Consider the following 26,509-nt stretch of genomic DNA (forward strand, 5'->3'; position numbering starts at 1 on the left):
ATTGCAAATAGAACCCTACTAAGCAATGTCCAGAGTATTCTCATTATATAAGTGAATTTACAATAAAACAGCTCTTGCCTTATGAAAATGGATATGAAGTGGAAGGAATGCTAATTCAGTTTTATTCAGTATAGATTTAATTACCTCTAGATACTCACTAGAATTCTCTAGACAGAGAAGAGCGGACATCCTTCAAAGAGCATAGATGACATTTTCTGGAGCTAGTGAAGATAGTGTTGGGGGGTAAGTTGAGTAGAAGCCCTCTCATTTGACACTATTGGAACCTGTAGTTGGTTAGTGAATAAAAAAATTACAGCAGGGAATCATAAAAGATTATATATAATATATATATGTATGTATACATCATAAACTTTAAAATATTTTTATTGAAATGTAATTGGCATATTTAAAGTGGACATTTAAAGGCATAATTATTTATTTTTAAATTTTATTTCCTTTTTTAAAATTTTTAAGGCATATTTAAAGTTGCATATTTAAAGTGGACAATTTGGCTGGGCTTGATGGCTCATGCCTGTAATCCCAGCACTTTGGGAAGCCGAAGTGGATGGATTACTTGAGGTCAAGAGTTCGAGACCAGCCTGGCCAACATGGCAAAACCCCATTTTTACTAAAAATATAAAAAGATTAGCCGGGCATTGGTGGTGGGTGCCTGTAATCCCAGTTACTCGGGAGGCTGAGGTAGGAGAATCGCTTGAACCCAGGAGGCGGAGGTTGCAGTGAACCAAGATTGCACCATTGTATTCCAGCCTGGGTGACAGAAAGAGACTCCGTCTCAAAGAAAAAAAAAAGTACAAAAAAATAAAGCGGACAATTTGATAAATTTTGACACATTGTGCCCGTAATACATCACAACAAGATGGCAAACATATCTATTCCAAGAGATTCCTCATCCCCTTCATGACACGTCCTATTTTACCTGGTTTCTTTTACTCAGCATGATTATTTGAGATTTGTCTGATTGCTTTCTGAGTAGTATTTCATTGTATGTATTTGCCAAAATTTGTTTATCCATTAATCTGCTGATGGACATTTGGGTTATTGGTACATTTTGGCTATTCGAACTGAAGCTGGTGTGAGCATTTGTGACTAAGTCTTTGTATGAACATGTGTTTTCATTTATTTTGGGTAACTACCTAAGAGTGGAATGATTGGATCTTACAGTAGGTATATGTCTTAACTTTTTAAGAAACTGCCAAACCAGTTTTGTTTTCCAAAGTGGTTGTAGCATTTTGCATTCCCACTAGCAGTATATGATGGTTCCAGTTTTTCTACATCCTCACTAACATTTGGTATGGTCAGTCTTTTTACTTTTGTCCATTCTAGTGGATACATAGTAGTATTTCAGTGTGTTTAATTTACATTTCCCTAATGACTAATGATGTTCAGCATCTTTTAATTTATTTGCTGTGTGTATATCTTTGGTTAAGTGTCCCTAAATTTGAAGTATTCAAAAAATTTACCCATTTAAAAAAAATGGGGGCCAGGCACAGTGGGTCACACCTGTAATCCCAGCACTTTGGGAGGCTGAGGCAGGTGGATCACTTGAAGTCAGGAGTTCAAGACTAGCCTGGCCAACATGATGAAACCCTGTCTCTACTAAAAATACAAAAATTAGCTGGGCGTGGTGGTGTGCACCTGTAATCCCAGCTACTCTAGAGGCAGAGACAGGAGAATCATCTGAACCCGCGAGGTGGAGGTTGCAATGAGCCGAGATCGCACCACTGTATTCCAGCCTGGGGAACAGAGTGAGACTCCATGTAAAAAAAAAAAAAAAACAATTAAGTTGGGTTGTCTGTCTCCTTATTTTGAGTTGTAAGAATTATTTAGGCCAGGCACGGTGGCTCATGCCTATAATCCCAGCACTTCGGGAGGCCAAGGCGGGCGTATCACGAGGTCAGGAGATCGAGACAATCCTGGCTAACACTGTGAAACCCCGTCTCTACTAAAAATACAAAAAATTAGCCGGGTGTGGTGGCATGTGCCTGTAGTCCCAGCTACTCAGGGGGTTGAGGCAGGAGAATCGCTTGAACCCAGGAGGTGGAAGTTGCAGCGAACCAAGATCACGCGATTGCACTCCAGCCTAGGCGACAGAGGACAGAGCAAGACTTGGTCTCAGAAAAAAACAACAAAAAAAAAGATTTATATAGTCTAGGCACAAGTCCTTGAACACATATAAAATATTTTGTCTCAGTCTGTGGGTTGCTTTTTCATGTTCATGATCATGGTTTTTGAAGAGAAAAGGGTTAAGATTTTGCTGAAGTCTAATATGTTGATTTTTAAATAGTTTGTGCTTTTGGTGTTTTGTTTAAGAAATCTTTGCCACACCCAAGGCCACAAAGATATTCTAAGTTTTTTTCTAGAGGTTTTGTAGTTCTGGCTCTTACACTGAAACCTATGATCTATTTCATGTTAAATTTTTATATGGTACGAGATAAAGTTTATGGTTTCTTTATTTTTTACATATGATTATCCAGGTATCCAGCACCATTTGTTGAAAAAGATTGTCCTCTCCCCATTTAACTGCCTTGTCACCTTTGCAAAAATCAACTGGCCATATATGTATGAATTCATTTTTGGATTGTCTTCTGTTCCAGTGATTTATTTGTTTATATTTTAATACTACACTGTCTTCATTACTATAGCTTTATACTAAGTCTTGAAATCAGGTAGTGTTTTGAGTCCTTTGTTTTTTTCTAATGTTGTTTTCTTTGAGTATAGATGCTCTGTAGTTCTGTGTCTAAATTTTACCTATAATGCACCATTTCCATTTTTAGTTTCTTTAAAATAGAGTAAGAATTTAAAAACATGTATAAAGCCATCAGAATGCAGAACACTTCTAGGTTTTTATAATTTCTCCATCTGATTTTTGACACATTTCTTGCCCATACCTAACTCAATTGCAGTTTTTTTTTTACCTTTTTAAGCAATTCACTTTTGTGTCTTTCCGAAACACTCAACTTTGTTTTCCTTGAATATTTTTTCTTTTCACACCAGATTTCAAAGGTTCACATAATAAGTGCTTAGATTGCCAGGCGCGGTGGCTCACGCCTGAATCCCAGCACTTTGGGAGGCCGAGGCGAGCGGATCACGAGGTCAGGAGATCGAGACCATCTTGGCTAACACGGTGAAACCCCGTCTCTACTAAAAATACAAAAAATTAGCCGGGTGTGGTTGCAGGTGCCTGTAGTCCCAGCTACTCGGGAGGCTGAGGCAGGAGAATGGCGTGAACCTGGGAGGTGGAGCTTGCAGTGAGCCAAGATCCCGCCACTGCACTCCAGCCTGGGTGACAGAGGGAGACTCCATCTCAAAAAAAAAAAAAAAGTGCTTAGATTATATTATTAGAATCACATTATAACTGGAATAAACTGGCTTGGAAACAAATACAACTCAAATTGGTGAGAGTGGAAGTCCATATTCTGGAGAAGGAGTAGGATAGCAAAGCTTTTCTTGTATTGTTTCATCTATCTTTGAAGGAAAAGAAAATCTTTTTGCCCCTCAAACAATTGAAGCTGATTCCCAGTTTGGTGATGAAGTGGATGTTGGTGCTTCATCAGATCTGAATTAGCAAGAGTATTGGTTCCCAAACTTTCTGGTAATCATAATCTGGGGAGTACATATTGTATGATCCTATTTATATGAAATTCTGGAAAAAGCAACACTATAGGAAGAGAAAATAGATAAGTGGTTGTTAGAGATTGAGGAACAGATTGACTCTAAAGGGCTTGCATGTGGGAATTTTTCGGGTGAAACTATTTTGTATGGTACTGTGATGGTGGATACGTTTGTCTACAAACTTGTCAAAATCCATAGAACAATACATCACAAAGTCTGAACTTTTTTCAAGTTTTGCCAAAAAACAAATCTCTACCGAGGATGTCAAGGGGATCTCAGAATGGAATGTGGACTATGACAAATGACACCAACTGTATTACAAATTTATGACATAACCTCACTGAGCTAGAGACAAAAAGAACTGTATGGGAACACTGTACTCTGGTTGGTAAATGTTTCTTACAGGGGTACAGGTTGTCTGTTCTGTAACTGCATCTATACTAGGCTTAAACAAATAAGTAAATATAGATAATCATGGCCAGCTATCTCACTGTTAGAAAAAGAAATTACGAATATGCAAAGGAGAAATGCAGGAATGAACCCTGTGGTGCTGGATTGGAGTTGGAGATATCAATATGAACTCATGTCTACACAGGTAGTTATGGAAGTAAATATAGACATGTATGTCTATATAAATGTAAATGTATATATAAAGGTACAGTGCATATGTTTATACATGGGTTAGTATATCCATGTACATTTTTAGCTTTGTACAGGCCTAGAAAGAATGATCCTTCAGTAGCAACAAGCATACATAGCACTCATGTCTTGGTCTCTACAATTGTCCAATAAAAGGGAACAAGGCTCTTTGGAGAAATGGTTGATTCCAGGGGTGAGGCAAAGAAAAAAAAAATGATCCCAGAACATCTTAAGTGCCAGAAAGTCAGGAAGTGATAAGCAAACAAATGATCAAGCATGTAAAAAAGACACATGAACCAACCTGAAAGAGGTCCCAATGGCAAAAGCTGAAATAATTTGAGCAGCAAAATAACAACAGATTATAAATCAAGGAATAAAATAAATATCCATGAGTGCACCCTGATGTAAATTATTGAGTAAATAGCTGGAGAAGAAGGGGCAACTCTTTCATTTTTTTTTCCTAAGTTTTTAGTCCTCTCAGAGAGGGTACAGAAGGACAACTCTTAAAGAAGACTTACAAATAATAAATGCAGAAAGAATGAAGGAAATAGGAAAATCACCATTAGAAAACCACTATAATAATTGCTACAACAGAAATCCACTGATGAATGCCTAAATTAGTGGGCAAAACTATAAGAAGAGATAGAATATTTGTGTAGCTTCCAAGTATCTTCCCTTAAATATATATTGATTATTATGGTCATTTAAATATGTACCCAAAAGTTCATTGATACTCCTTCCTTCATAAGATAAAGCTTAATTTCCCTCTCCTGAGTGTGAGCTGGATTTAGTGACTTGCTACTAACAGATGGAGTATGGAAAAAGAAAATTAGCAACTCTATTGCGGAGAAACGTAGCATATAACATCTCAATCAAATGATCATGGTTAACATCACCAGTGATAAATCATGTCACATTTTCCTCAATCTGATGCAGTGAAGACATTTCATTCTGGTGTTCTTTCCCCGAGTCTAACCATGAGTAAGCAAACACCAGGCAAATCCAAGTTGAGGGATAGTCTACAAAATGTCTGATCAATATTCTTTTTTTTTTTTTTTTGAGATGTAGTCTCACTCTTTCTCCTAGGCTGGAGTGCAGTGGCGTAATCTCGGCTCACTGCAAACTCCACCTCCCAGGTTCAAGCGATTCTCCTGCCTCAGCCTCCTGAGTAGCTGGGACTACAGGCGTATGCCACTATGCCTCGCTAATTTTTGTATTTTTAGTAGATATGGGGTTTTGCTGTATTGGCCAGGCTGCTCTCGAACTCCTGACCTCATGATCCACCTGTCTCGGCCTCCCAAAGTGCTCCCACCTGTAATCCCAGCACTTTGGGAGGCTGAGGCAAGTGGATCACTTGAAAGGCCAGGAGTTTGAGACCAACCTGGCCAACATGGTAAAAAACCCCGTTTTTACTAAAAATTAAAAAAATTAGCTGGGTGTGGTGGTGCACGCTTGTAATTCTAGCTACTCTCAAGGCTGAGGCAGAAGAATCGCTTGAACCCAGGAGGTGGAGGTTGCAGTGAGGCGAGATTCTGCCACCTCACTCCAGACCGAGCGACAGAGCGAGACTCCATCTCAAAAAAAAAAAGCTACTGATGTTATTTTGATTATCAGTGGAATTTGATTTGAGGACTACTGAACTGCAGAAATCAAGAGTGGAGGAAAAAAAAATCGATTTCATTTTTCCCTAAACTACGCATGTGAGATTAGCCATCATTAATTATAACTTTTTTTTTTTTTTTTTTTTTGAGACAGAGTTTCGCTCTTGTTGCTCAGGCTGGAGTGCAATGGCGTGATCTCGGCTCACTGCAACCTCTGCTACCCAAGTTCAAGCAATTCTCCTGCCTCAGCCTCCCGAGTAGCTGGGATTACAGGCGCCTGCCACTATGCCTGGCTAATTTTTTTTGTATTTTTAGTAGAGACGGGGTTTCACCATGTTGGCCAGGCTGGTCTCAAACTCCTAACCTCAGGTGATCCACCTGCCTCAGCCTCCCAAAGTGTTGGGATTACAGGCATGAGCACCACACCTGGCCAATTATGACTTTTAAAAGGAAAATATGTCCATTAATTTGAGAGCATGGACCAACGCAGTAGTGACATCAACTACCTCACTCACTTTTAGTCTCTTACCCTTGACAGCCTCCTCCAATTGTTCATGGTGTTTTGGAACAGAGTGGTTGGTACCTAATGTGACAGTGGTCACTTAATTTTCAGTAGGTAGATGGCCTTGGGGCCCAAATTTCAGTGACTTGTTCAAGGGGAGGAAGCAAAGGAACTGAATGAGGAACTGACTTGGGCTCAGGAGTATGCATGTAGGCCTCCGTGAAAACATCTGAATGAACACAGAGTCCACTGTGGGTCAAGAAATATAAAAATACTTAATGTGCTTGTGCCTCAAGCTTCTGCCATCAGGGACAGGTTTATTTGCTTTCATTTGTCTACTCTTAAGATCTATGCTTTGTTTTGCTTAGAGAATCAAGTTTAGCATTAATAAACACTAGTGTGTAAACCACATTTTCAGATGGAGCAGAAATGACCAGTTCCTTTGGTTTCATATCGTCATATAAACATTTTTTTTTTTTTGAGACAGGGCCTCAGTCTGTCATCCAGGCTGGAGTGCAGTGGCATGATCAGAGCTTACTACAGCCTCAACCTCCCAGGCTCAAGCTATCCTTCCACCTCAGCCTCCTGAGTAGCTGGGACTACAAGCATGCACCACCATGCCTGGTAAATTTTTTTTTCTTTTGAGGTGGAGTCTCGCCCAGGCTGGAGTGCAGTGGCGCGATCTCAGCTCCTGAGTTCCAGTGATTTGCCTGCCTCAGCCTCCTGAATAGCTGGGATTGCAGGTGTGCACCACTATACCCAGCTAATTTTTATATTTTTAGTAGAGACGGGGTTTCATCATGTTGGCCAGGCTCGTCTCAAACTCCTGACCTCAGGTGATCCTCCCACCTCGGCCTCCCAAAGTGCTGGGATAACAGGTGTGAGCCACCATGCCTAGCCCTGGTTAATTTTTATATTTTTTGTAGAGATGGGGTCTCACTATGTTGCCCAGGCCAGTCTCAAACTCCTAAGCTCAAGCCATCTGCCTCCCTCTGCAGCGGGACAATTTAGGAATCAGAGAGACCGAGGGGTTGAGGAGGATACTTATTGTTTATTATTTAGTTGCACCAGCCCAGTCAGATTAACATCCAAAAAGACTGAGCCCCAAACAGAGTCCAGTTACCTTTTAAGCATTTTGTGGGGCGGGGGGAGATCTGTGCAGGGGGAAGCATATTACAGAAGCGAGAAACAAAGACAGTTATTCAATTGAGAGATGCATTACATCATTTCTCACTTTTCAAGGAACAACATGTTTTACGACTTGAGCTTATCTGCCTAGTGACCTTGCAGCTGCACAGCTAGAGAAGCAGAGTCTTCACAATGCCTGGGAAGGGGGAGATAAGGCTCACTAGCCACAGAAAAACAGGCAGTTGATTTTTAAAGGACTCCACCTCTTTCTCTTTCTCAGAGGGAACTGGGTTTTCTTACATACAACTGACTTTTTTCTTCCACATTCTTTAATTTCTTTTAATTCCTGTTTCACCTCAGCCTCCCAAAGTGCTGGGATTGCAAGTGTGAACCACCATGGTGGGCTGTGAGATGATCATAAATGAACATTCAGTGGTGTTGCCCCCAATTTACACTAGACGAAATGAGTGCAGAGAAGTTAAGTAATTTGCCTAGGATGGCACTACTAGTAAGAAGCAAAGCTATGGTCCAGACCTAGTGGGGCTAGGATCCAAAGTGCATACTCTTTGCGTGACAGTATTCTTCATTGAATGTGCTGAGTTGGGAGTGTGGGGACTTTGCAGTGAGAAATCTTTTAAGAAACTGGTAGTGATGGATGGGCTTCTCTGGTCGAGGCTGCTCTTATTTGTGGTTATGACTGTAAAATATATGTAAATATAGGTAAGATCACTCAAATGCCTCAGGGTTATGAGTGCTTGGCGGAGAATGGGGTCAATGAGGTCCCAAACCATGACCTAGAAGTCATCTTGTCCTAAGTATTTTACCACTTGTAAGACAGCAAGCCGTACAGGAGGTGGGGGATCCTACTGGGAGATAAAGCATAATCAGAGCAGTGGTCTAGGATATGGGGCTCTTCTTCGATAACAGAAGGAAGCTACCTTTTATGTCCTCCAAAGGTCCAAGAGTGCTGTTATTTCCTTGAGGAAGAAGGAGTATCAGATCATTACTACAATAGTTGAACTAGTTTACAGTCCCACCAACAGTGTAAATGTGTTCCTACTTCTCCACATCCTCTCCAGCACCTGTTGTTTCCTGACTTTTTAATGATCGCCACTCTAACTGGTGTGAGATGGTATCTCATTGTGGTTTTGATTTGCATTTCTCTGATGGCCAGTGATGATGAGCATTTTTTCATGTGTCTGTTGGCTGCATAAATGAACACTTGGACACAGGAAGGGGAACATCACACACCTGGGCCTGTTGTGGGGTAGGGGGAGGGGGGAGGGGGGAGGGGGGAGGGGGGAGGGCTAGCATTAGGAGATATACCTAATGTAAATGACGAGTTAATGGGTGCAGCACACCAACATGGCACATGTATACATATGTAACAAACCTGCATGTTGTGCACATGTACCCTAGAACTTAAAGTATAAAAAGAAAAAAAAGATCATTACTACAGAAGAGATCTTCCACCCTGTGGCAGAACTTCCTTTTATCCCATTCACGGATCTGGTTGCCCACGATGCAGGCCTGCCATGAAAACATCTGAATAAGCATGCAGAGTCCATTATGGTCAAGAAATGGAAATACTTAGTTGTCATGTATATTAATTATTTTTCTTAAACCTTGGGATAATAGTCCGGGGGCAGGCCTGCTTTTGCGGCCTGTGTTAACCCCACTGTGCTCCAAGCACAGAGAAACACGGTGTAGCCCACAATCCCTTCTGGTTTCTTGAACAAGTGTCTTCTCAGGACTCCTCTCAGTTCCTGAATTTCACATAACTGCTACCGACGTTTTACCAGTTAGAAAAATGTCCAAAATAGGATAACCCAGAATTGGGGATGGTGGAGGGTGAGGAAAGTATGCTTTGCTAAGAGACCGACATCATGTACAGTGAGAGTAAAAAGAACGGGCTGTTTTACTGGCGAATAGAAGTTGTTGACTAATGTCAAAGCAAGGAAAAGATTCAAGGATCCGCTATATCCGTGCTTATACTTGGCAAATCGCATTTCTCCGGTTCAGGGCACAATAAATTCCATCACTCCACAGGAAAGACTGCCCTACTAGAGTCAACTGCGGTTGTGGGCACTTTCGCTGACAAGCGAAAAGCCTTGAGGTAGGTGGATGCTCCCAGGAAACTCTGACGTCCGAAGGTCACGAGGAGTTGGGTCGCGAGAGGGGCGAGACCTCGGTCCGCGGGGCGACAGCTGCAGTGACCCGTCGCGAGCAGAAGCTCGGCGGCGTAGAGCGCCAGGGTGCCAACTTCGCTTCCAGGCCTGTGGGTTCCGCCCGGCGCGTGCTGCTGTCAGTCAACGCCCTCGGCCCGCCCCCGCCGAAGCTCCACCAATCGTAGCCGGGGGTCGGAGGTGAGGAGACGTCGCCGGGTGAGGAAGCGGTGGGCTAGCGGCCTGGCGCAGCGGCGACCGACCGGGGCGTCAGGATCCCTGGCCCCGGAGAGCGAAGGGCAGGCGGGTCCCGGAGGTGAGTGCTGGATGTGGTCTGTGTGCGGACGTCGGGAGGGGCCGCTGCGCGCGGAGCGACCCATTGCCCGGCTCATCTAGCGCGCTCCTAGACTGCGAAGCCCCTCCCTCCGCGCGCATCTGCTCCCGAGTCCCCAGCCCCGTGCTGATGGGTGCAGCCTCCGGGGTCGTGGCTAGGGGCACGGGCCAGGGAGGAGAGGCCCGGGTCGAAGGCATAGGCAGAATTGGAGTCCTGGGTTGCCAAAGCGTCGCAGCTGCGAAGCCGGAGCCGAGGCTAGTACCAGCGGGGCTGGGCGGGGCGGGGCGGGGCGGGGCCGGGAGCGAGCATCTCCATCCTCAGTTTCCTTGACTTGCGGCAACGCCACAGCTCGGTGCAGTTCGGACCTTCACGCCGCAGCAAAAGACTTCTGTCCCCCAGGCACCTTCACTAACCCGGTGCGGAGCACTTGGCGACGCCTCCCTGCCCGTTTCAGGTCTCTCGGCTCATCGCTGCTCTGGGCACCAGCTGCCTCTTGGCTGGCGCTGCTGTCACACGGTGGACTGTTCTGGCCTTACTGAGCTGCCGTTTGGGGACATCGGATTCAGGTCGTATGGGGAGAAACGAGTGTAACTTTACAAGGTGTGATATGGAGACCCTGGCCTCTTGCCCATTTCTGCCTGATCAAAGGCCACTAGGGTGGTAATAAGAGGGGTTCCGAGGCAGGATTTATGCAAAATTGTAAATTTTCTTTGCTTTTCATTATTTACATTAAAGGGGGATTGTTGCCACATTTCCTAAAGGTAAAGAATCACACTGCTCTGGTGGGCCTCCCCACACCTCACTGTGGTTAATTATCATTTGGAACATCAGGATATATTTGAAACTGGCAGAACTCCCAGACCCTGATAATTGTTTGGAGGCAGCAGCATACTATTTCTCCGTAGTGTTTGGGTTCTGCTTTTCTTTGACTTTGTTTAGTAATTTTTTTTCCATGTCTGTTATCCTCACAATCTCTTTGGGACCGATAGAGTGCTGTTATTTGTTACTGAGAAAGGAAACGAAGGGATAAATCACTGAAGTGGGGTTAGCCCTCCCCATTGCCTGGGAATTGGGTTGTCCTGATGCGACAATTTAAGTTACAATTCAAACATCATTTTGGAAAGGCCATCCTTTTACCAACTGAAACGAATAACAGTCCCTGGCCACTCTATACTAGTGGTTCTCCCACTTGGCTGTATGTTGTAATCATCTAGGGACCTTTTTTAAAAAAGCTGCTTTTTGAGCCTATTCCTACAGATTCTGATTTAATTGTTTGAGTGGGGCCCAGTTTTTTGTATTTTAAAAAGCTTCCACGATGATTATTAATGTTCATGCAGGGTTGAGGACCATAACCTATCAATGTGTTCAATATTTAAAAAATAGCACTTAGTACAGTGTGACTTATATAACTGATTTTAGTACTTCTCCACTTGCTATGTAACCTCCATGAGTACATGGGGCCCTGCTTTGGAAGAAGGGCAAGGAAAGGTCCAGATGAGTCAGCACTTTGTGCATGTGAGGCTGCGGGACACAAAGGAGAAATGGAATCTGTGGAAACAAGTCCTGCAGACTACTGCCCCTGCTTCATCTTTTTTCAAGGATTGACCCTATTTGGTTAACCCGTCATTGTTGGGGTCCTGGATGGGTCTCCAGTTCTTCATTCTGTAGATCCTGCCCTGTTTCAAGGTCTTACTCAGCATCCTATGAAATACAGCTACTCTTTGCAAAGTTTGAAATATATGCATTTAAGTGTAGATATTTTCCATGTAAATCTGTGCTTTTGTCTCTTACTATTGTTCTGAACTATATATTCTGAACTAAAGTTCCAGACACTTGCTGTGACTAGTACAGTTACATTTATGTGGCTAACAGGTCAGAGTAGTTAGGATAGGGACTGCCTCAGAAACTGGACAGTTTCTATGCAGTTGTCCTATAATATATTATCTTTGTGGAATGGTTGCCTGAGAACATTAGCTCCCCAGAGGATAGGGTTGCTGTCTGATTTTCTTTGTTTAGTATTGAACTCAGGAATTTCATTTGTGTTACTGACAATTGTAATTCCAAATGATGTAAGCGACTACTCTGTAATTCTCTTGTGAGATGGGGGTAGGAACCCTAATGGCAGTCTGGGGTTGTTGTCACAGGCCATAAAGAAGTTAGATTGGCCACTATGAGTCTTGGATATGGAAGTAGGCTTAATAAAAATTTGGCAGAACACTTCCAACAAATACTGGGTTCCACATGTAAGGCAGAGCATGCATTTAACTTTTTGCTTGTTCTTTGCACATATTATAAAAATAAAGCATAAGTAAGTGGTGGTCTGACGTTTGAAAACAGGATCACTCAAGTTTAGATTCCTTGAATAATAACTTTTAGATCTGTACAGATACCCCTTTTTTCTGTAGGGGAAAACAAGATCATTGGATCATTGAACTACATAATTACAATAGTTTTTAAGAAAAATAACATTTGGAGCTTTTATCTTTGGTTTATATTTTTTCACTTATATTGCTGTTTATAAAGTTTTGAGCTTCAGCCAAGGTCTGAGAGTGATTTACCAGGTTGAAGTTCATGTATTTAAATAGACTATTTAAATTACTGTTTTTCATTAGTAAGGAAAAGGAAACGTTCCTGTGCCCACTCCTCCCACTATATCATGTATAACTCTCTGCCTGTAAAATTGTACTCTTAATTTCTAATGTTTTTCTTTACTTCATTTTCAGTATCTTTAACCTTTATATCATATGCATATTTTTGTTTCAGCAAGAAGAATTGTATAAAAATGTAAAAAACATTTATGTGTGCTTCAAATGTGGCATGAAAAAAATGAGGACCTCTGGTGAAAATGGCCTGAGTTTAGAATTTCATGCTGGAAGGAAAGTTGGACGTAACTTCTAATTTCTAGTTCCAGTAAGCATCTCTTCTTGGAAAATTTCCAAAAAAGGTAAATTACATTGAATTATATATTTTTATTTTTTTGCTTAATCTGAGGAACTTTTTTCTAGGATCATTCCCTGCCAACACTGTGGTTATTACTTGATTTTAAGGCTCCTTGCAAATAGCTTTCCTGTTATAATGTGTAGGTTTTATGTTTATAGGAAAATACCAGAAACCTGTTACAGTTTTTTTTTACACTGCAATTACCTCATGCTGTGAAATAGTTTTCTTCTTTTACTTAAAAATCTTTCAGTTTAAGTTGAATTGATTTCACAGATATGATTTAATGCTTTGTTTCTGCTATGTCTCATCTTTAATTTTTACTTTTAGAAATTGGTTTTATTCTTTATTTTATTTTATTTTTTTTGAGACAGAGTCCTGCTCTGTTGCCCAGGCCGGAGTACATTGGTGTGATCATGGTTCACTGCAGCCTCGACCTCCCAGGCTCAAGCAATTCTCCTACCTCAGCCTCCTGAGTAACTGGGACTATAGGTGCGTACTACCATGCCCAGCTAATTAAAAAAAAAATTTTTTTTTGGGTGGAGTTGAGGGTCTCACTATCTTGCCTCGGCTAGTCTTGAACTCCTGGTCTCAAGCAAACCTCCTGTCTTGGCCTCCCAAAGTGTTGGGATTATTGGCGTGAGCCACCATGCCTGGCCCAGCTTTATTCTTTGTATTTGTGATTTTTATTTCCCGGTGAAAAATTAGGACATACAGATAAAGGAGAAAACAAAAACTGCCCAGAGGTGACAACTATTAAAATTTTAGTATATATCTTTTCTTTTTTTTTGAGACGGAGTCTCCCTCTGTCGCCCAGGCTGGAGTGCAGTGGTGTGATCTCGGCTCACTGCAAGCTCTGCCTCCCAGTTTCACGCTGTTTTCCTGCCTCAGCCTCCCGAGCAGCTGAAACTACAGGCACCCGCCACCACGTCTGGCTAATTTTTTGTATTTTTTGTAGAGACGGGGTTTCACCATGTTAGTCAGGATGGTCCCGATCTCCTGACCTTGTGATCCACCCGCCTCAGCCTCCCAAAGTGCTGGGATTACAGGCGTGAGCCACCGCACCCGGCCTAGTATATATCTTTTCAAAGAGAGGTCTGTCTAGTGTGCCTCACGCAACATCTATTTAGGTGTACAAGTGGGTCTCTCAAATGTCAGTGCTCTACTTATAGCACAAAGTCAGATCTTTCCTGGCACGATCCTCCTAAATTATTGTCAGTAGAAGCCTCTAGCTGGGAAGGGCTTCTTACATTGCTGCCTCTAGTCCTATAGTTCTTTTGCTTTAGAGTCTCCTGCCCTTACCTTCTTCCTGCATCACTGAGAGCTATGTGCCGCTGCTGCCTGGCTGAACCACACTGATGTCCTTTAAATGGCTAGTGTCCACACAATGCATGACCATACCTATGGTGCAACTAAATTCCTGTGGACTACCATCTTTGGTCTTTTCCCTGTCTGGCCATCGTGGAAACCTGATTTTTTTTTTATGGACAACTTTTTGAGAAGGATTTCGATGGCAGAACAGTTGGGACCCTGATGACAGAGTTATCCTCTATTTTACAGCCAGTTTCTTCCAAGAAGTTATAGACAGTTTGAGGTGGATGAGCTCCTGGATATTGGAGAGAGGAGGTGTCAGGAAATGGAGAAGCACAGTCTTTCACAGTTCCTGGCATCCCTGTGGAGGTGGACAGGACTGGTGGATTTATTTGTCCTTAAGAAGGGACTGACATTTTGTCTAATATGAGTGTAAGCTTTTCAGGGGGAATTTCTGGCACTTAGTACAGTGTGTGGTACAGCATAGGCCTCCATAATTATTTGTTGCATAGATGGTTGAATCATTGTGTACCATGTAAAGAACTAAGTACCTTGAGCAAATCAGAAAAGTATGATGCAGTATCATTAAGTTGCTTTTCTCTGATATATGGTTTTTTTAAAAAAATAGTCATAATTGGTGTAGTCTGGTTTGAGAGATAAGAAATACAAATGGAGTGTGAGGGAGAAAAAAATACAAATAGAGATCAGTGGAGAAGTGAAAATAATAAGTGCTATGGGAACTCTGAGGATGGAGAGCTTGTTGGAATGGCTCACCCTTGTCTCCTTTGTGAAGCTGATTGGCACTGTCATTGTGGTTGGGACTGGTTCAGACAGGTGAGGCAGAGGAGTGAGAATGGGGGCTTGCCAGGTCCAACACAAAGTGGAGGGGAGAGTTGATGCAGCTGAGCTATTCTGAGATACTCTGCACCATGATTTTGTACCCTTTCTGCCTTTATTTCTGTGTCCTGCCCTTCATGGAAAGTCTCCCTGGGGATAGAATACTAGGACATTTTCTGTTTACCTGTATCAGAATGGCAAGTGGAAAGAGCATTTGAATTTGTTACGTGGGAGAACAGTTAGGCACGACTGACTCTGAAGTCCTTTGCCTCTAGCAGGTGTGATGAAGGATTTTGGGATCCTGTTACCCATTTTTCAAGCTTGACTTTCCTCTCCCACATCTTCCAGGCAGGTGTGTGTCTTCCTGTGCCTTATTACGTAGCTGAGGGAGCATCAGGACCACATATGTGGTGGGGAGAGCTGGAAACCTAAAGAGTGTGTCACATCTCCTGCCATACCTCTGTATGAGAGGGGTAGCACTTCTTGTTTGCCAGAGAATGTCAGGATGCTTTGCACAGTATCCCAGAGCTCTTCATGAAAACAGTTTCCTCTTCATGTTCTTTAAGTGTAATTAATGTAGCAGTGTTACATAACTTAAAGGGAAGGGGAAGGGAAGTGATTTTATTGACTGAGGTCTCTGTAGAAATTTAACAGTTACTTTTATTTCACAGTTTCTGAGTTTGAAGACATACTTCTTTGCTTTCTTAAAAGTTAAAACCTAAATAGGCAATAGGGGAAATATTGTATTTACATAGAAGCCTGACACCGGGAAAGGAAACTTTGAGGAGATTGTCTGGAAATGAAAAGATGTTACTGTGCTCTGGCTCTTTGCTTTCTCCTTGTGACTTTGGGCCTTAGATAAGGTTAAGGAAGAGGAAATGTGATGTTTTTCCTCTCACCCCACCCTAGGCCATTGCAATTGGTGATGTTCTCTCATCTCTCCTCTTTGAAGGAGTTCTTTGAAGAAAAATGTGCTTCTTGAATCAACTGCAGTCTCTCCTCTACATAAGAGCTCTTAAGGGTACTAGCAGGATAGAAGCAAATGAAACTGAAAGCTCATCTGCAGCTCAGAAAAACAAAGACATGGAATTTTAAAGAGTGAAGGTAGCATGGTGTCGGCCATGGGTGAACAAGACACAGCCAGACAATGTGGACCAATTTCTTCAAACTACGGCTTTTCTGCTGTCTGCTTGCAGTGTTGATGGTAGTGGTGCTGGTCGTCAATGTTACTCAGGTAGAGGTGAGTACCTAGTATATATAATCCCTCATAACTAAGGGAGCCGAGTCTGGGGATTTGGGGCTAACTAGCCTGGGAAAACATTGGTTATCGGAAGCTTATCGTAGTCACAGTTCTTGTTTTCATTTATTCATTAAGTATTTGCGTGCTCACAATGGTTATATACTGTGCTAGTCACCGAGGGTACAGTGAAGACATTTCTTCACTTATGGGCCTTTCTTTCTAGAGCTCACATTGTAAGTGTGCATGGAAGAAAAGTAGTAGTAATTATAATCACATAATAATATTAATCATAATTGGAGATTGTGAAAAGTGCAATAAGGAAAGGGAGCTATTCTAGGATACCTTTAGAGTGATGAAGGAAAAACCTCTTCAAGGAGGGGACCTTTCAGTCAACCCATGGAAAAAAGCTGAAGGAGTATTTCAAGGGAGGGAGTAGATGAGTCTGTGTTGGAGATTACTAGATGGTACTCAGGGACCATGTCTTACTGAACCCCTCACAAGGGCCTGTCACTAAGAAGGTACTTAGTAGTGTTCCTTCTTCCCTGTCCCCAGCCCCAACATGAACTCATATAACCAAAATTTATGGTGGAGTTTCTGTATAAAGGATGCCGTCCTTTTTTTTTGTTGGCTTGTGGTACTTCTCAGATTACATATCCAACTTAATTATGGCATTTCTTTTCTTATTGGGTTTTATTAGCCTAAGATGCTCTAGAAGCTAAGCCATAGGCTTTTAAAAAAATTTCTCCTGCTGGAATCAACTTTGTGGTTTTTAGCAGAACACCTAATCTCTCTGTGAAATGGGCACACTAAGGTCCTACAGATCTTTTTCTGTGCGCTATGAGTAAAACTTTGGAGAATGTGAAGTAATTCTGTTAAAGATTCTGTGAAAGATTTCCTATTAGGAATAGGCTTAAGGCATAAAGGCTAGGTATTTCTTCTTTTTCTTTGCTTAAACTGTTCTTGCATGTTTTACTATATAAGATACTACCAATCCTACACCGATAGTTCCTTTTACCTGGAAGCTGTTGATGATGTGTCTAGATATTTTAGAAACTCCTCTTTTTTTAAAGTATTTTTTGTGGTGAATAACATAACATAGAATTTGTCATTTTAACCATTTTTAAGTGTACAATTGAGTAGCATTAAGTACATTCACATTGTTGTGCAATCACCACCACCATCTATGTCTACAACTTTTTCATCTTCCCAAACTGCAGCTCTTTACCCTTTAAACAGTGATTACCTAGGTCAGGCGCAGTGGCTCATGCCTGTAATCCCAGCACTTTGGGAGGCTGAGGTGGGAGGATCCCTTGAGGTCAGGAGTTCAAGACCATCCTGGTCAACGTGGTGAAACCCCGTCTCTACTAAAAATACAAAAATTAGCTGAGCGTGGCGGTGCACGCCTGTAATCCCAGCTATTTGGGAGGCTGAAGCATGAGAATCACTTGGACCTGGGAGGCAAAGGTTGCTGTGAGCCGAGATCATGCCACTGCACTCCAGCTTGGGCTACAGAGGGAGACTGTCTCAAAAAAAAAAAAAACAAAAAAAACCGAAAAAACAATGATTACCCATTCCTGCCTATCCCCTGCCCCTGGCGTTCACTCTTCTACTTTGTGTCTCTATGAACTTGACAACTCTAAGTACCTTATACCAGTGGAATCATATGATATTTGTCCTTTGTTTGTTTGTTTGAGACAGAGTCTCGCTCTGTTGCCCAGGCTGGAGTGCAATGGCACGATCTTGGCTCACTGCAACCTCTGCCTCCTGGGTTCAAGCGATTCTCATGCCTCAGCCTTCCGAGTAGCTGGGATTACAGGCATGTGCCACCACGCTTAGCTAATTTTTGTATTTTTAGTAGAGATGGTGTTATGCTATTTGATCAGGCTGGTCTTGAACTCCTGACCTCAAACGATCCTCCCACCTTGGCCTTCCAAAATGCTGGGATCACAGGTGTGAGCCATGAAGCGGCCTGGTATTTGTCTTTTTGTGATTGGCTTATTTCTGTTAGCATAATGTCCCTAAGGTTCACTCATGTAGCAAGTATCAGAATTTCTTTTCTTTTTAAGGCTGAGTAGTACTTCTCTGTCTACACATAGACGGAGGAATATTATTCAACCTTAAAAAGGAAGGAAATTCTGATACATGCTACAGCATGTACATACATACCACATTTTGTTTATCCATTCATCTGACATTTGGGTTGTTTCTACCTTCTGGCTATAATGGATAACAGGTATTTCTTCAAGACTCTGCTTTTAATTCTTTGGAATAGGTACCCGCAAATGGAATTGCTGGATTATATGGTAATTTTAATTTTTTGAGGAACCACCATATTGTTTTCCATAATAGCTGCATCATTTTTTATCCTTATCAACAGTACACAAGGGTTGCAATTTCTTTGCATCCTCGCCAGTACTTGTTACTTTGTTTTTTTGATAGTAGCCTTCTTTGTGGATGTGAGGTAATGTATAACAGTAGTTTTAATTTGCATTGCCATAATTATTAATGATGTTGAGCATCTTTCTATCATGTGCTTTTGGATAAATATCCAATTCCTGTACTCATTGTTTAATGGAGTTGTTTGTTTTTTGTTGTTGTTGAGTTGTAGGAGTTCTTTATATGTTCTGGATATTCATTCCTTATCAGACATATGCTTTGCAAATATTTTCTCCCATTCCATAGGTTGCTTTTTCACTCTGATTTTGTCCTCTGATACATAAAAATTTTTACTTTGGATGTAGTCCAGTTTATCTGTTTTGACTTTTGTTGCCTGTGTATTTGGTGTCATATCCAAGAAGTCATCACCAAATTCAATGTTGTAAGACCTTTCCTCTGTGTTTTCTTCTAAGAGTTTTATAGTTTTAGCTCTTACGTTTAGGTCTTTGATCTACTTTGTTATCCTTTAAAAAAATTGTGATGAAAACACATAAAATTTGGTATCTTAGTTATTTTTAGGCGTACAGGTCAGTAGCATTAAGTCTTTTTTTTTTGAGATGGAGTCTTGCTCTGTTGCCCGGGTTGGAGTGCAGTGGCGTGATCTCGGCTCACTGCAACCTCCTCCTCCCAGGTTCAAGTGATTCTCTTGCTTCAGCCTCCCGAGTAGCTGGGATTACAGGCGTCTGCCACCATGCCCAGCTAATTTTTGTATTTTTAGTAGAGATGGGGTTTTGCCATGTTGGCCAGGCTGGTCTTGAACTCCTGACCTCAGGTGATCCACCCACCTTGGTCTCCCAAAGTGCTGGGATTACGAACATGAGCCACCATGCCTGGCCTCAGTAGCATTAAGTCTTATTTACATTGTCTTGGAATAGATTTCCAAAACCCCTTTTATCTTTTTAATATCTGTAGAATTGTGTTTATCTTATTACTCCTGATCACTCTGACCAGAGATTTGTGTTTTATTGATCTTTTTTGAAGAACCAGCTTTTGATTTCATTTTCTGTATTTTTTCTGTTTTTTTGTTTGGTCAATTTCCATTCTGATCTTTATTATTTCCCTTCTTCTGTTTACTTTGGATTTAATTGTCTCTTCCTAGTTTCTTAAAGTGATAGCTAAAGTCATTGTTTTGAGATCTTTCTTTTCTAATTAAATGTTTAATGCTATAAATTTTCTTCTACAAGGCTGGGTGTGGTGGCTTAGGCCTGTAATCCCAGCACTTTGGGAGGCTGAGACGGGAGGATCACCTGAGGCCAGAAGTTTGAGACCAGCCTGGGCAACATAGTGAGACCCCATCTCTACAAAAAATTTTGAAAAATTAGCTGAGTGTAGTGGTGTGTGCCTGTTGTCCTAGCTACTTGGGAAGCTGAGACAGGAGAATACCTTGAGCCCAAGAGTTTGACTTTATGGTGAGCTATGGTCATGTCACTGCACTTCAGCTTGGGCAGCAGGGTGAGACCCTGTCTCTAAAAAAATAAAAATAAAAATAATAAAAAATTTATTTCTATATACTGCTCTAATGTATACCACACATTTAGATATTGTTCTCATTTTCATTTTCATTCAGCTGAACTACATTCTAATTTCCCTTTTTCTTTTCTTTAACCCATGTGTTATTTAGGTTTTTTTGCGACAAATTTTCACTGTCACCTAGGCTGGAGTGCAGTGGCATGCTCATGGCTCACTGCAGCCACAACCTTTGGGCTCAAGTGATCCTCCCACCTCCCCCTCCCAAGTAACTGGGACTACAGGTGTCTGCAACCATGCCCAGCTAATTTTTTACGTTTTTGCAGAGATGGGGTCTCACTGTGTTGTCCAGGCTTTTTTCAAACTTCTGGACTCAAGCGATCCTCCTGCCTAAGCCTCCCAAAGTGCTGCGATTACAGGTGTGAGCCACTGCATCCAGCCCCCATATATTATTTAGAAGTGTTATTTAACTTTCAAATATTTAGATATTTTGCAAATACCTTTCTGTTATTGAGTCCTCATTTAATTCCCCTGAGAGCATACTTTGTATGACTTGAATTCTTTTAAAACATTATTGAGATTTGTTTATGGCACAAAATATGATCTATTTTGGTATATATTCTATGTGTACTGGAAAGGAATGCGTTCTGCTTTTATTGTGTGCAGTATTCTATAAATGTCAGTTAGATCAACATGGTTCATGGTGTTGGTCGTCTTCTGTAGATCCTTACTATTTTCTGTCTACATGCTCTATCAGTTATTGAAAGAATATTGAAATCTTTCACTATAATTGTGAATTTGTCTATTTCACCTTGCATTTTTGTCAGTTTTCACTTCATGTGTTGTGAAATTCTGTTCTTAGGTACATAAATGTTTAGAATTGTGTCCTCTTGATGAATTTAGTTGCTTTGTCATCATGAGTTGGCCTTCTTCATGCTTGGTAAAATTCTTTGCTCCGAAATGTACTCTATATGATATTGTATAACCACTCTAGCTTTCCTTTGTTTGCTGTTAGCAAGTATATCTTTTTCCATAATTTTATTATTTTTTATTTTTTTTGAGACAGGGTCATGCTCTGTTGCCCGGGCTGGAGTGCAGTGGCACGACCATGGCTCACCACAACCTCTGTCTCGCAGGCTCAAGTGATCCTCTCCTCTCAGCCTCCTGAGTAGCTGGGACAACAGGTGTGCACCACCATGTCTGGCTAATTTTTTGTATTTTCTTTTTAGATACGGGGTTTCGCCACGTTGCCCAGGCTGGTCTTGTACTCCTGGGCTCAAGTGATCCAGCTGCCTTGGCCTTCCAAAGTGCTGGGATTACAGGTGTGAGTCACCACACCCAGCTAGTTATTATTTTTTAAACCTATTTGTGTTTTTGTATTTATTTATTGAATTGTATTTTTTTTAAAACTTTTATTTTAGGTTTGGGGGTACATGTGAAGGTTTGTTACATACGAAAGCATATGTCATGGGGGTTTGTGTACATATTATTTCATCACCCAATTATTAAGCCCAGTACCCTCTCTGCTCCTCTCCCTCCTCCCACTCTCCCTGCTCAAGTAAACCCCAGTGTCTGTTGTTTCCTTCTTTGTGTTCATAAGTTCTTATCATTTAGTTCCCACTTACAAGTGAGTACATGCCGTATTTGGTTTTCTGTTCCTGTGTTAGTTTGCTAAGGATAACAGCCTACAGCTCCATCCATGTTCCCACAAAAGATATGATCTCTTTCATTCTTATGGCTGCATAGTATTCCATGCTGTGTATGTAATATAAGAATTTCTTGCATTTTCTTATATTTTTTATGGAACATAAAATTTTCTTTATCCAGTCTGTTATTTATTTATTTATTTTTGGGTCAGAGTCTTGCACTGTCACCTGGGCTGGAGTGCAGTGGCACGATCTCTGCTCACTGCAACCTCCGCCTCCCAGGTTCAAGTTATTCTCCTGCCTCAGCCTCCCGAGTAACTGGGATTACAGATGCCCACCACCACGCCTGGCTAGTTTTTGTATTTTTAGTAGAGACATGGTTTCACTATGTTGGCCAGGCTAATCTCGAACTCGTGATCTGCCTGCCTCAGCCTCCCAAAGTGCTGAGATTACAGGTGTGAGCCACTGTGCCCGGCCTTATCCAGTCTGTTTTTGGTGGGCATTTAGGTTGATTCCATGTCTCTGCTATTGTGAATAGTGCTGCAGTGAACATTTGCATGCATGTGTCTTTATGGTACAATGATTTCTATTCCTCTAGGTATATACTCTGTAATAAGATTGCTGGGTGGAATGGTAGTTCTGCTTTTAGGTCTTTGAGGAATTGCCATAATGCTTTCCACAATCGTTGAACTAATTTATGCTCACACCAACACTGTATAAGTGTTCCCTTTCCTCTTCAGCGTTGCCAGCATCTGTTATTTTTTGACTTTTTAATAATAGCTATTCTGACTGGTGTGAGATCTCACTGTGGTTTTGATTTGCATTTCTCTAATGATCAGTGATATTGAGCTCTTTGGCCGCATGTGTGTCTTCTTTTGAGAAGTTTCTGTTCATATCCTTTGCCCATCTTTTAATGGGGTTGTTTCTCTCTTGTAAATTTGTTTAAGTTCCTTATAGATACTGGATATTAGACCTTTGTCAGATGCATAGTTTGCAAATATTTTCTACCATTCTGCGGGTTGTCTGTTTACTCTATTGATAGTATCTTTTGCTGTGCCAAAGCTCTTAAGTTTAATTAGATCCCAGTTGTCAATTTCTGCTTTTTTTGCAATTGCTTTTGGTGTTTTTGTCATGAAATCTTTGCCCATTCCTATGTCTGGGATGGTGTTGCCTAGGTTGTCTTCTAGGGTTTTTACAGTTTTGGATTTTACATTTAAATCTTTAATCCATCTTGAGTTGATTTTTGTATGTAGTATAAGGAAGGGGTCCAGTTTCAATTTTTTGCATATGGCTAGCCGGTTATTCCAGCACCGTTTATTGAATAGGGAGTCTTTTCCTCATTGCTTGTTTTTGTCAGCTTTGTTGAACATCAGATTGGTCATAAATGTGTGGCCTTGTTTCTGGATTCTCTATTCTGTTTTGTTGGTCTCTGTGCCTGTTTTTGTACCAGTACTATTCTGTTTTGGTTACTGTTGCCTTGTTGTATAGTTTGAAGTCAGATAACATGATGACACCAGCTTTATTCTTTTTGCTTAGGATTGCCTTGGCTATTTGGGCTCTTTTTGGTTCCATATGAATTTTAAAATAGTTTTTTCTGGTTTTGTGAAGAATGTTGTCGGTAGTTTGATAGGGGTAGCATTGAATCTGTCAATTGCTTTGGGCAGTATAGCCATTTTAATTATATTGATTCTTCTTATGAATGAGCATGGAATGTTCTTCCATTTCTTTGTGTCTTCTCTGATTTATTTGAGTAGTGTTTTGTAATTCTAATTTTAGAGCTCTTTCACCTCCCTTGTTAGCTGTATTCATGAGTATTTTATTCTTTTTGTGGCAACTGTGAATGGGATTGCCTTTCTGATTTGGCTCTCAGTTTGGCTGTTGTTGATGTATAGGAATGCTGGTGATTTTTGTACATTGTTTTTGTATTCTGAAACTTTGCTGAAGTTGTTTATTAACTAGAGGAGCTTTTGGGCTGAGATTATGGGTTTTTCTAGATATAGAATCATGTCGTCTGCAAACAGAGATAGTTTGATTTCCTCTCTTCCTATTTGGATGCTCTTTATTTCTTTCTCTTGCCTGATCCTCTGGCTAGGATTTCCAGTGTTGAATATAAGTGGTGAGAGGTGACATGCTTTTCTTGTGCTGGTTTTCACAGGGAATGCTTCCAGCTTTTGCTCATTCATATGATGTTGTCTGTGGTGTTTTTATATTTAAAGCAGGTTTCTTCTAGCTAGCATGTAATTGGATCTTGTTTTTTATCTAATCTGACAATCTCTGCCTTTTAGTTGGGGTGCTTAGCCTGTTTACATTTAATATATTTTTTGAAAACATTATGGTTACATCTACCATTTTGCTGTTTGTTTTTTATTTGTCCCACCTCTTCTCTGTTCCCTTCTTCCTTTTTTTCCGCCTTTTTTTTTTTGTATTAATTGACAAGGTCTTTTTGTTTTAATCTGTGCTTTTCCAGTCTGGCTGGTAGGAAGTACTATTCCTGTATAAACTCAGGTTATATTGTTTTTATTTTTATTTTTGCTTTCAGGTAGTTCTTTCCCCAGCCTCCAATAGTTTCCTTATACACATATGCTTATCATCGCTCTGTTGAATACTTTAGTGGAACTGTCTGTAGATCTCCTGAGTTATTTTTCTTCACAGTTGTTCTGCTTTCCTGTGAATTATAATCACCATGGCCTTTAAGACTCTCAGCCTCATCTCCTTGCCTTGGGTGCTTTGCCGTGCTCCACCGGGGCTCCTCTTCCTGTGCTGCAGCCTGGAAACTCTCAAGACACTAAGCTAAGGACAGTCCTTGGGCTCACCTCGTTTGTTTACTGTCTCTCAGGCATCACTGTGTTTTATTGTCTGATGCCTAGTGTCTGGAAAACCATTGTTTCATGTATTTTGCCTTTTTTTTTTCAGTTGTTTCATGTAGGAGGCTAAATCGCATTACTGTTTCTCTATCTTCACTGGAAGTGGAAGTTTGAGGGACTTGAATTTGTGGGGAAAGAGATTATAGAGAAGCTGAAGAGGGGGAGGAGAGGATGAGATCTAGAGCACAGATGGAGCATATAACCTTTTATAGGACAAGGAGCATGAATATATTGTGAGTATTCTTGTTATTTTATTAACTATATAGGAGGAGCCATGTTCCTTCCTCTGACCTAAGAGGGAAAGATATACTGATGGTTGGCAATGCAGATACATTTGCTCAGAGAGTAGGACATTCAGGGAGTTTCTGGCTGTGAAGAAGATGGAAGGTAGAAGGAGGGTAGAGCCCAGGAAGTTTGTGTACAGGGGTTTGAAATAATGGTTTTCTAGATGGAGTTCGAAATAATGAATTTCTAGATGGAGTAGGATGGCAGAGGGACAATAAATTTCAAGACCTTAAGTGTGCATGGCACTTACTGCATTGGTTTTGTGAATGTGTGTGTTAATTTTATCATATTCAACACACAAAGTATTATAATAGACCAAAAAAGATAGTTGTGTAGGTCTTGGGTAGAGAAGGAGGAAGGTAAAGGGAGAGACAGAGAGACTTGAGAGGGTAGGCCGCAGTCCCACATCAGTAATGTTATAACAGTCAGGAAGGAATGTTAGAAAATTATTCTTTTGTTCTACTTTAGTTCTTGGAAACTTCTGTACTTAATGCCGGCTAAAGGCTCTAATTATTTGAACGAACTAACTCTTCTCTACTGAATGGAGAAGGCAGGTATCAATATTGAATAAACAGTTGTGATATTGAAAATCAGATGCATCTTTTAGTGGAGTGAGCTATAAGCATTTTCACCTGTCTGAAGAGGTCATCTTGTCCAGCATGATACTGTTGTCATGAATTTTAAGCTGCTTATTACTGTGATGATAATTGATAAAGAAGCTTGGAGTAAATGGGGAAAAGGCTCTGGCTCTGAAATTTGGCAGTCTCTCACTCTCTAATCCCTTTCCATACTATGCTTCTGACACTCACTATACTCTTATGATTGGAGTATCTTATTAGTTTCTAAAACGCAGACTCAATTTTAATTAAAAATATTACATAAGCTGGGCACAATGGCTCATGCCTGGATTCCTAGCACATTGGGAGGCCCAGGTGGGCGGATCATCTGAGGTCGAGAGTTTGAGACCAGCTTGGCCAACATGGTGAAACCCCCGTCTCTACTAAAAATACAAAAAAGCTGGGCATAGTAGCGGGTGCCTATAATCCTAGCTACTCGGGAGGCTGAGACATGAGAATCACTTGAATCTGGGTGTCAGAGGTTGCACTGAGCTGCGATTGCACCACTGCACTTCAGCCTGGGCAACAAAGCGAGACTTACCTAAAAAAAAAAAAAAAAAAAAACAAGCAGTCCATATTATGAGAAGTGGGTATTTGTAGCAATATCTAGCAAAAGGTTGGAGGGAGAATTGCAGTCTTTTATTTCTCCGATAAGCTCTCATTGAGCAAGTTCTGTATTTTTTTTCTTTTGCCTTATTCATTGATATTTTAGATATGTATTATAACACCTGTGTATTAGGGCTCTGGGCTTCAAGTAAAGACACCCGATTCAAGCTAATGGTAATATATATTACTCATTTGAATAGAAGTCAGTAGATAGGTTGGGCGTAGTTCTTTTGGGAATCAGCCTCTGTTTGTCTGTAAGCC

The 26,509-nt window shown here is 41.1% G+C and overlaps 1 protein-coding gene across 30 annotated transcripts in view; it reads left to right on the forward strand.

The window, feature by feature from the left end:
- The first annotated feature begins 9,674 nt into the window (after positions 1 to 9,674).
- NXPE3 (neurexophilin and PC-esterase domain family member 3) overlaps positions 9,675 to 26,509 on the forward strand; it is a 72,605-nt gene continuing 55,770 nt past the window's right edge. For 2 of the 30 annotated variants that reach the window (XM_063661568.1, XM_063661579.1), the window contains exons 1-4: positions 9,843 to 9,984; positions 12,766 to 12,946; positions 13,314 to 13,431; positions 15,997 to 16,327. In XM_063661568.1, coding sequence (XP_063517638.1) covers positions 16,235 to 16,327 — 93 coding nt within the window. In that variant the 5' untranslated portion in view covers positions 9,843 to 9,984; positions 12,766 to 12,946; positions 13,314 to 13,431; positions 15,997 to 16,234. Of the gene's footprint in view, positions 9,985 to 10,350; positions 10,603 to 12,765; positions 12,947 to 13,309; positions 13,432 to 15,996; positions 16,328 to 21,297; positions 21,415 to 24,824; positions 24,974 to 26,509 lie in introns of those variants that run through there. The other 28 variants (XM_054480316.2, XM_063661578.1, XM_054480315.2 and 25 more) reach the window with 27 other exon arrangements.

Source organism: Pongo pygmaeus, chromosome 2 (assembly GCF_028885625.2).
Source record: "Pongo pygmaeus isolate AG05252 chromosome 2, NHGRI_mPonPyg2-v2.0_pri, whole genome shotgun sequence".
Lineage (NCBI taxonomy): Eukaryota > Metazoa > Chordata > Mammalia > Primates > Hominidae > Pongo > Pongo pygmaeus.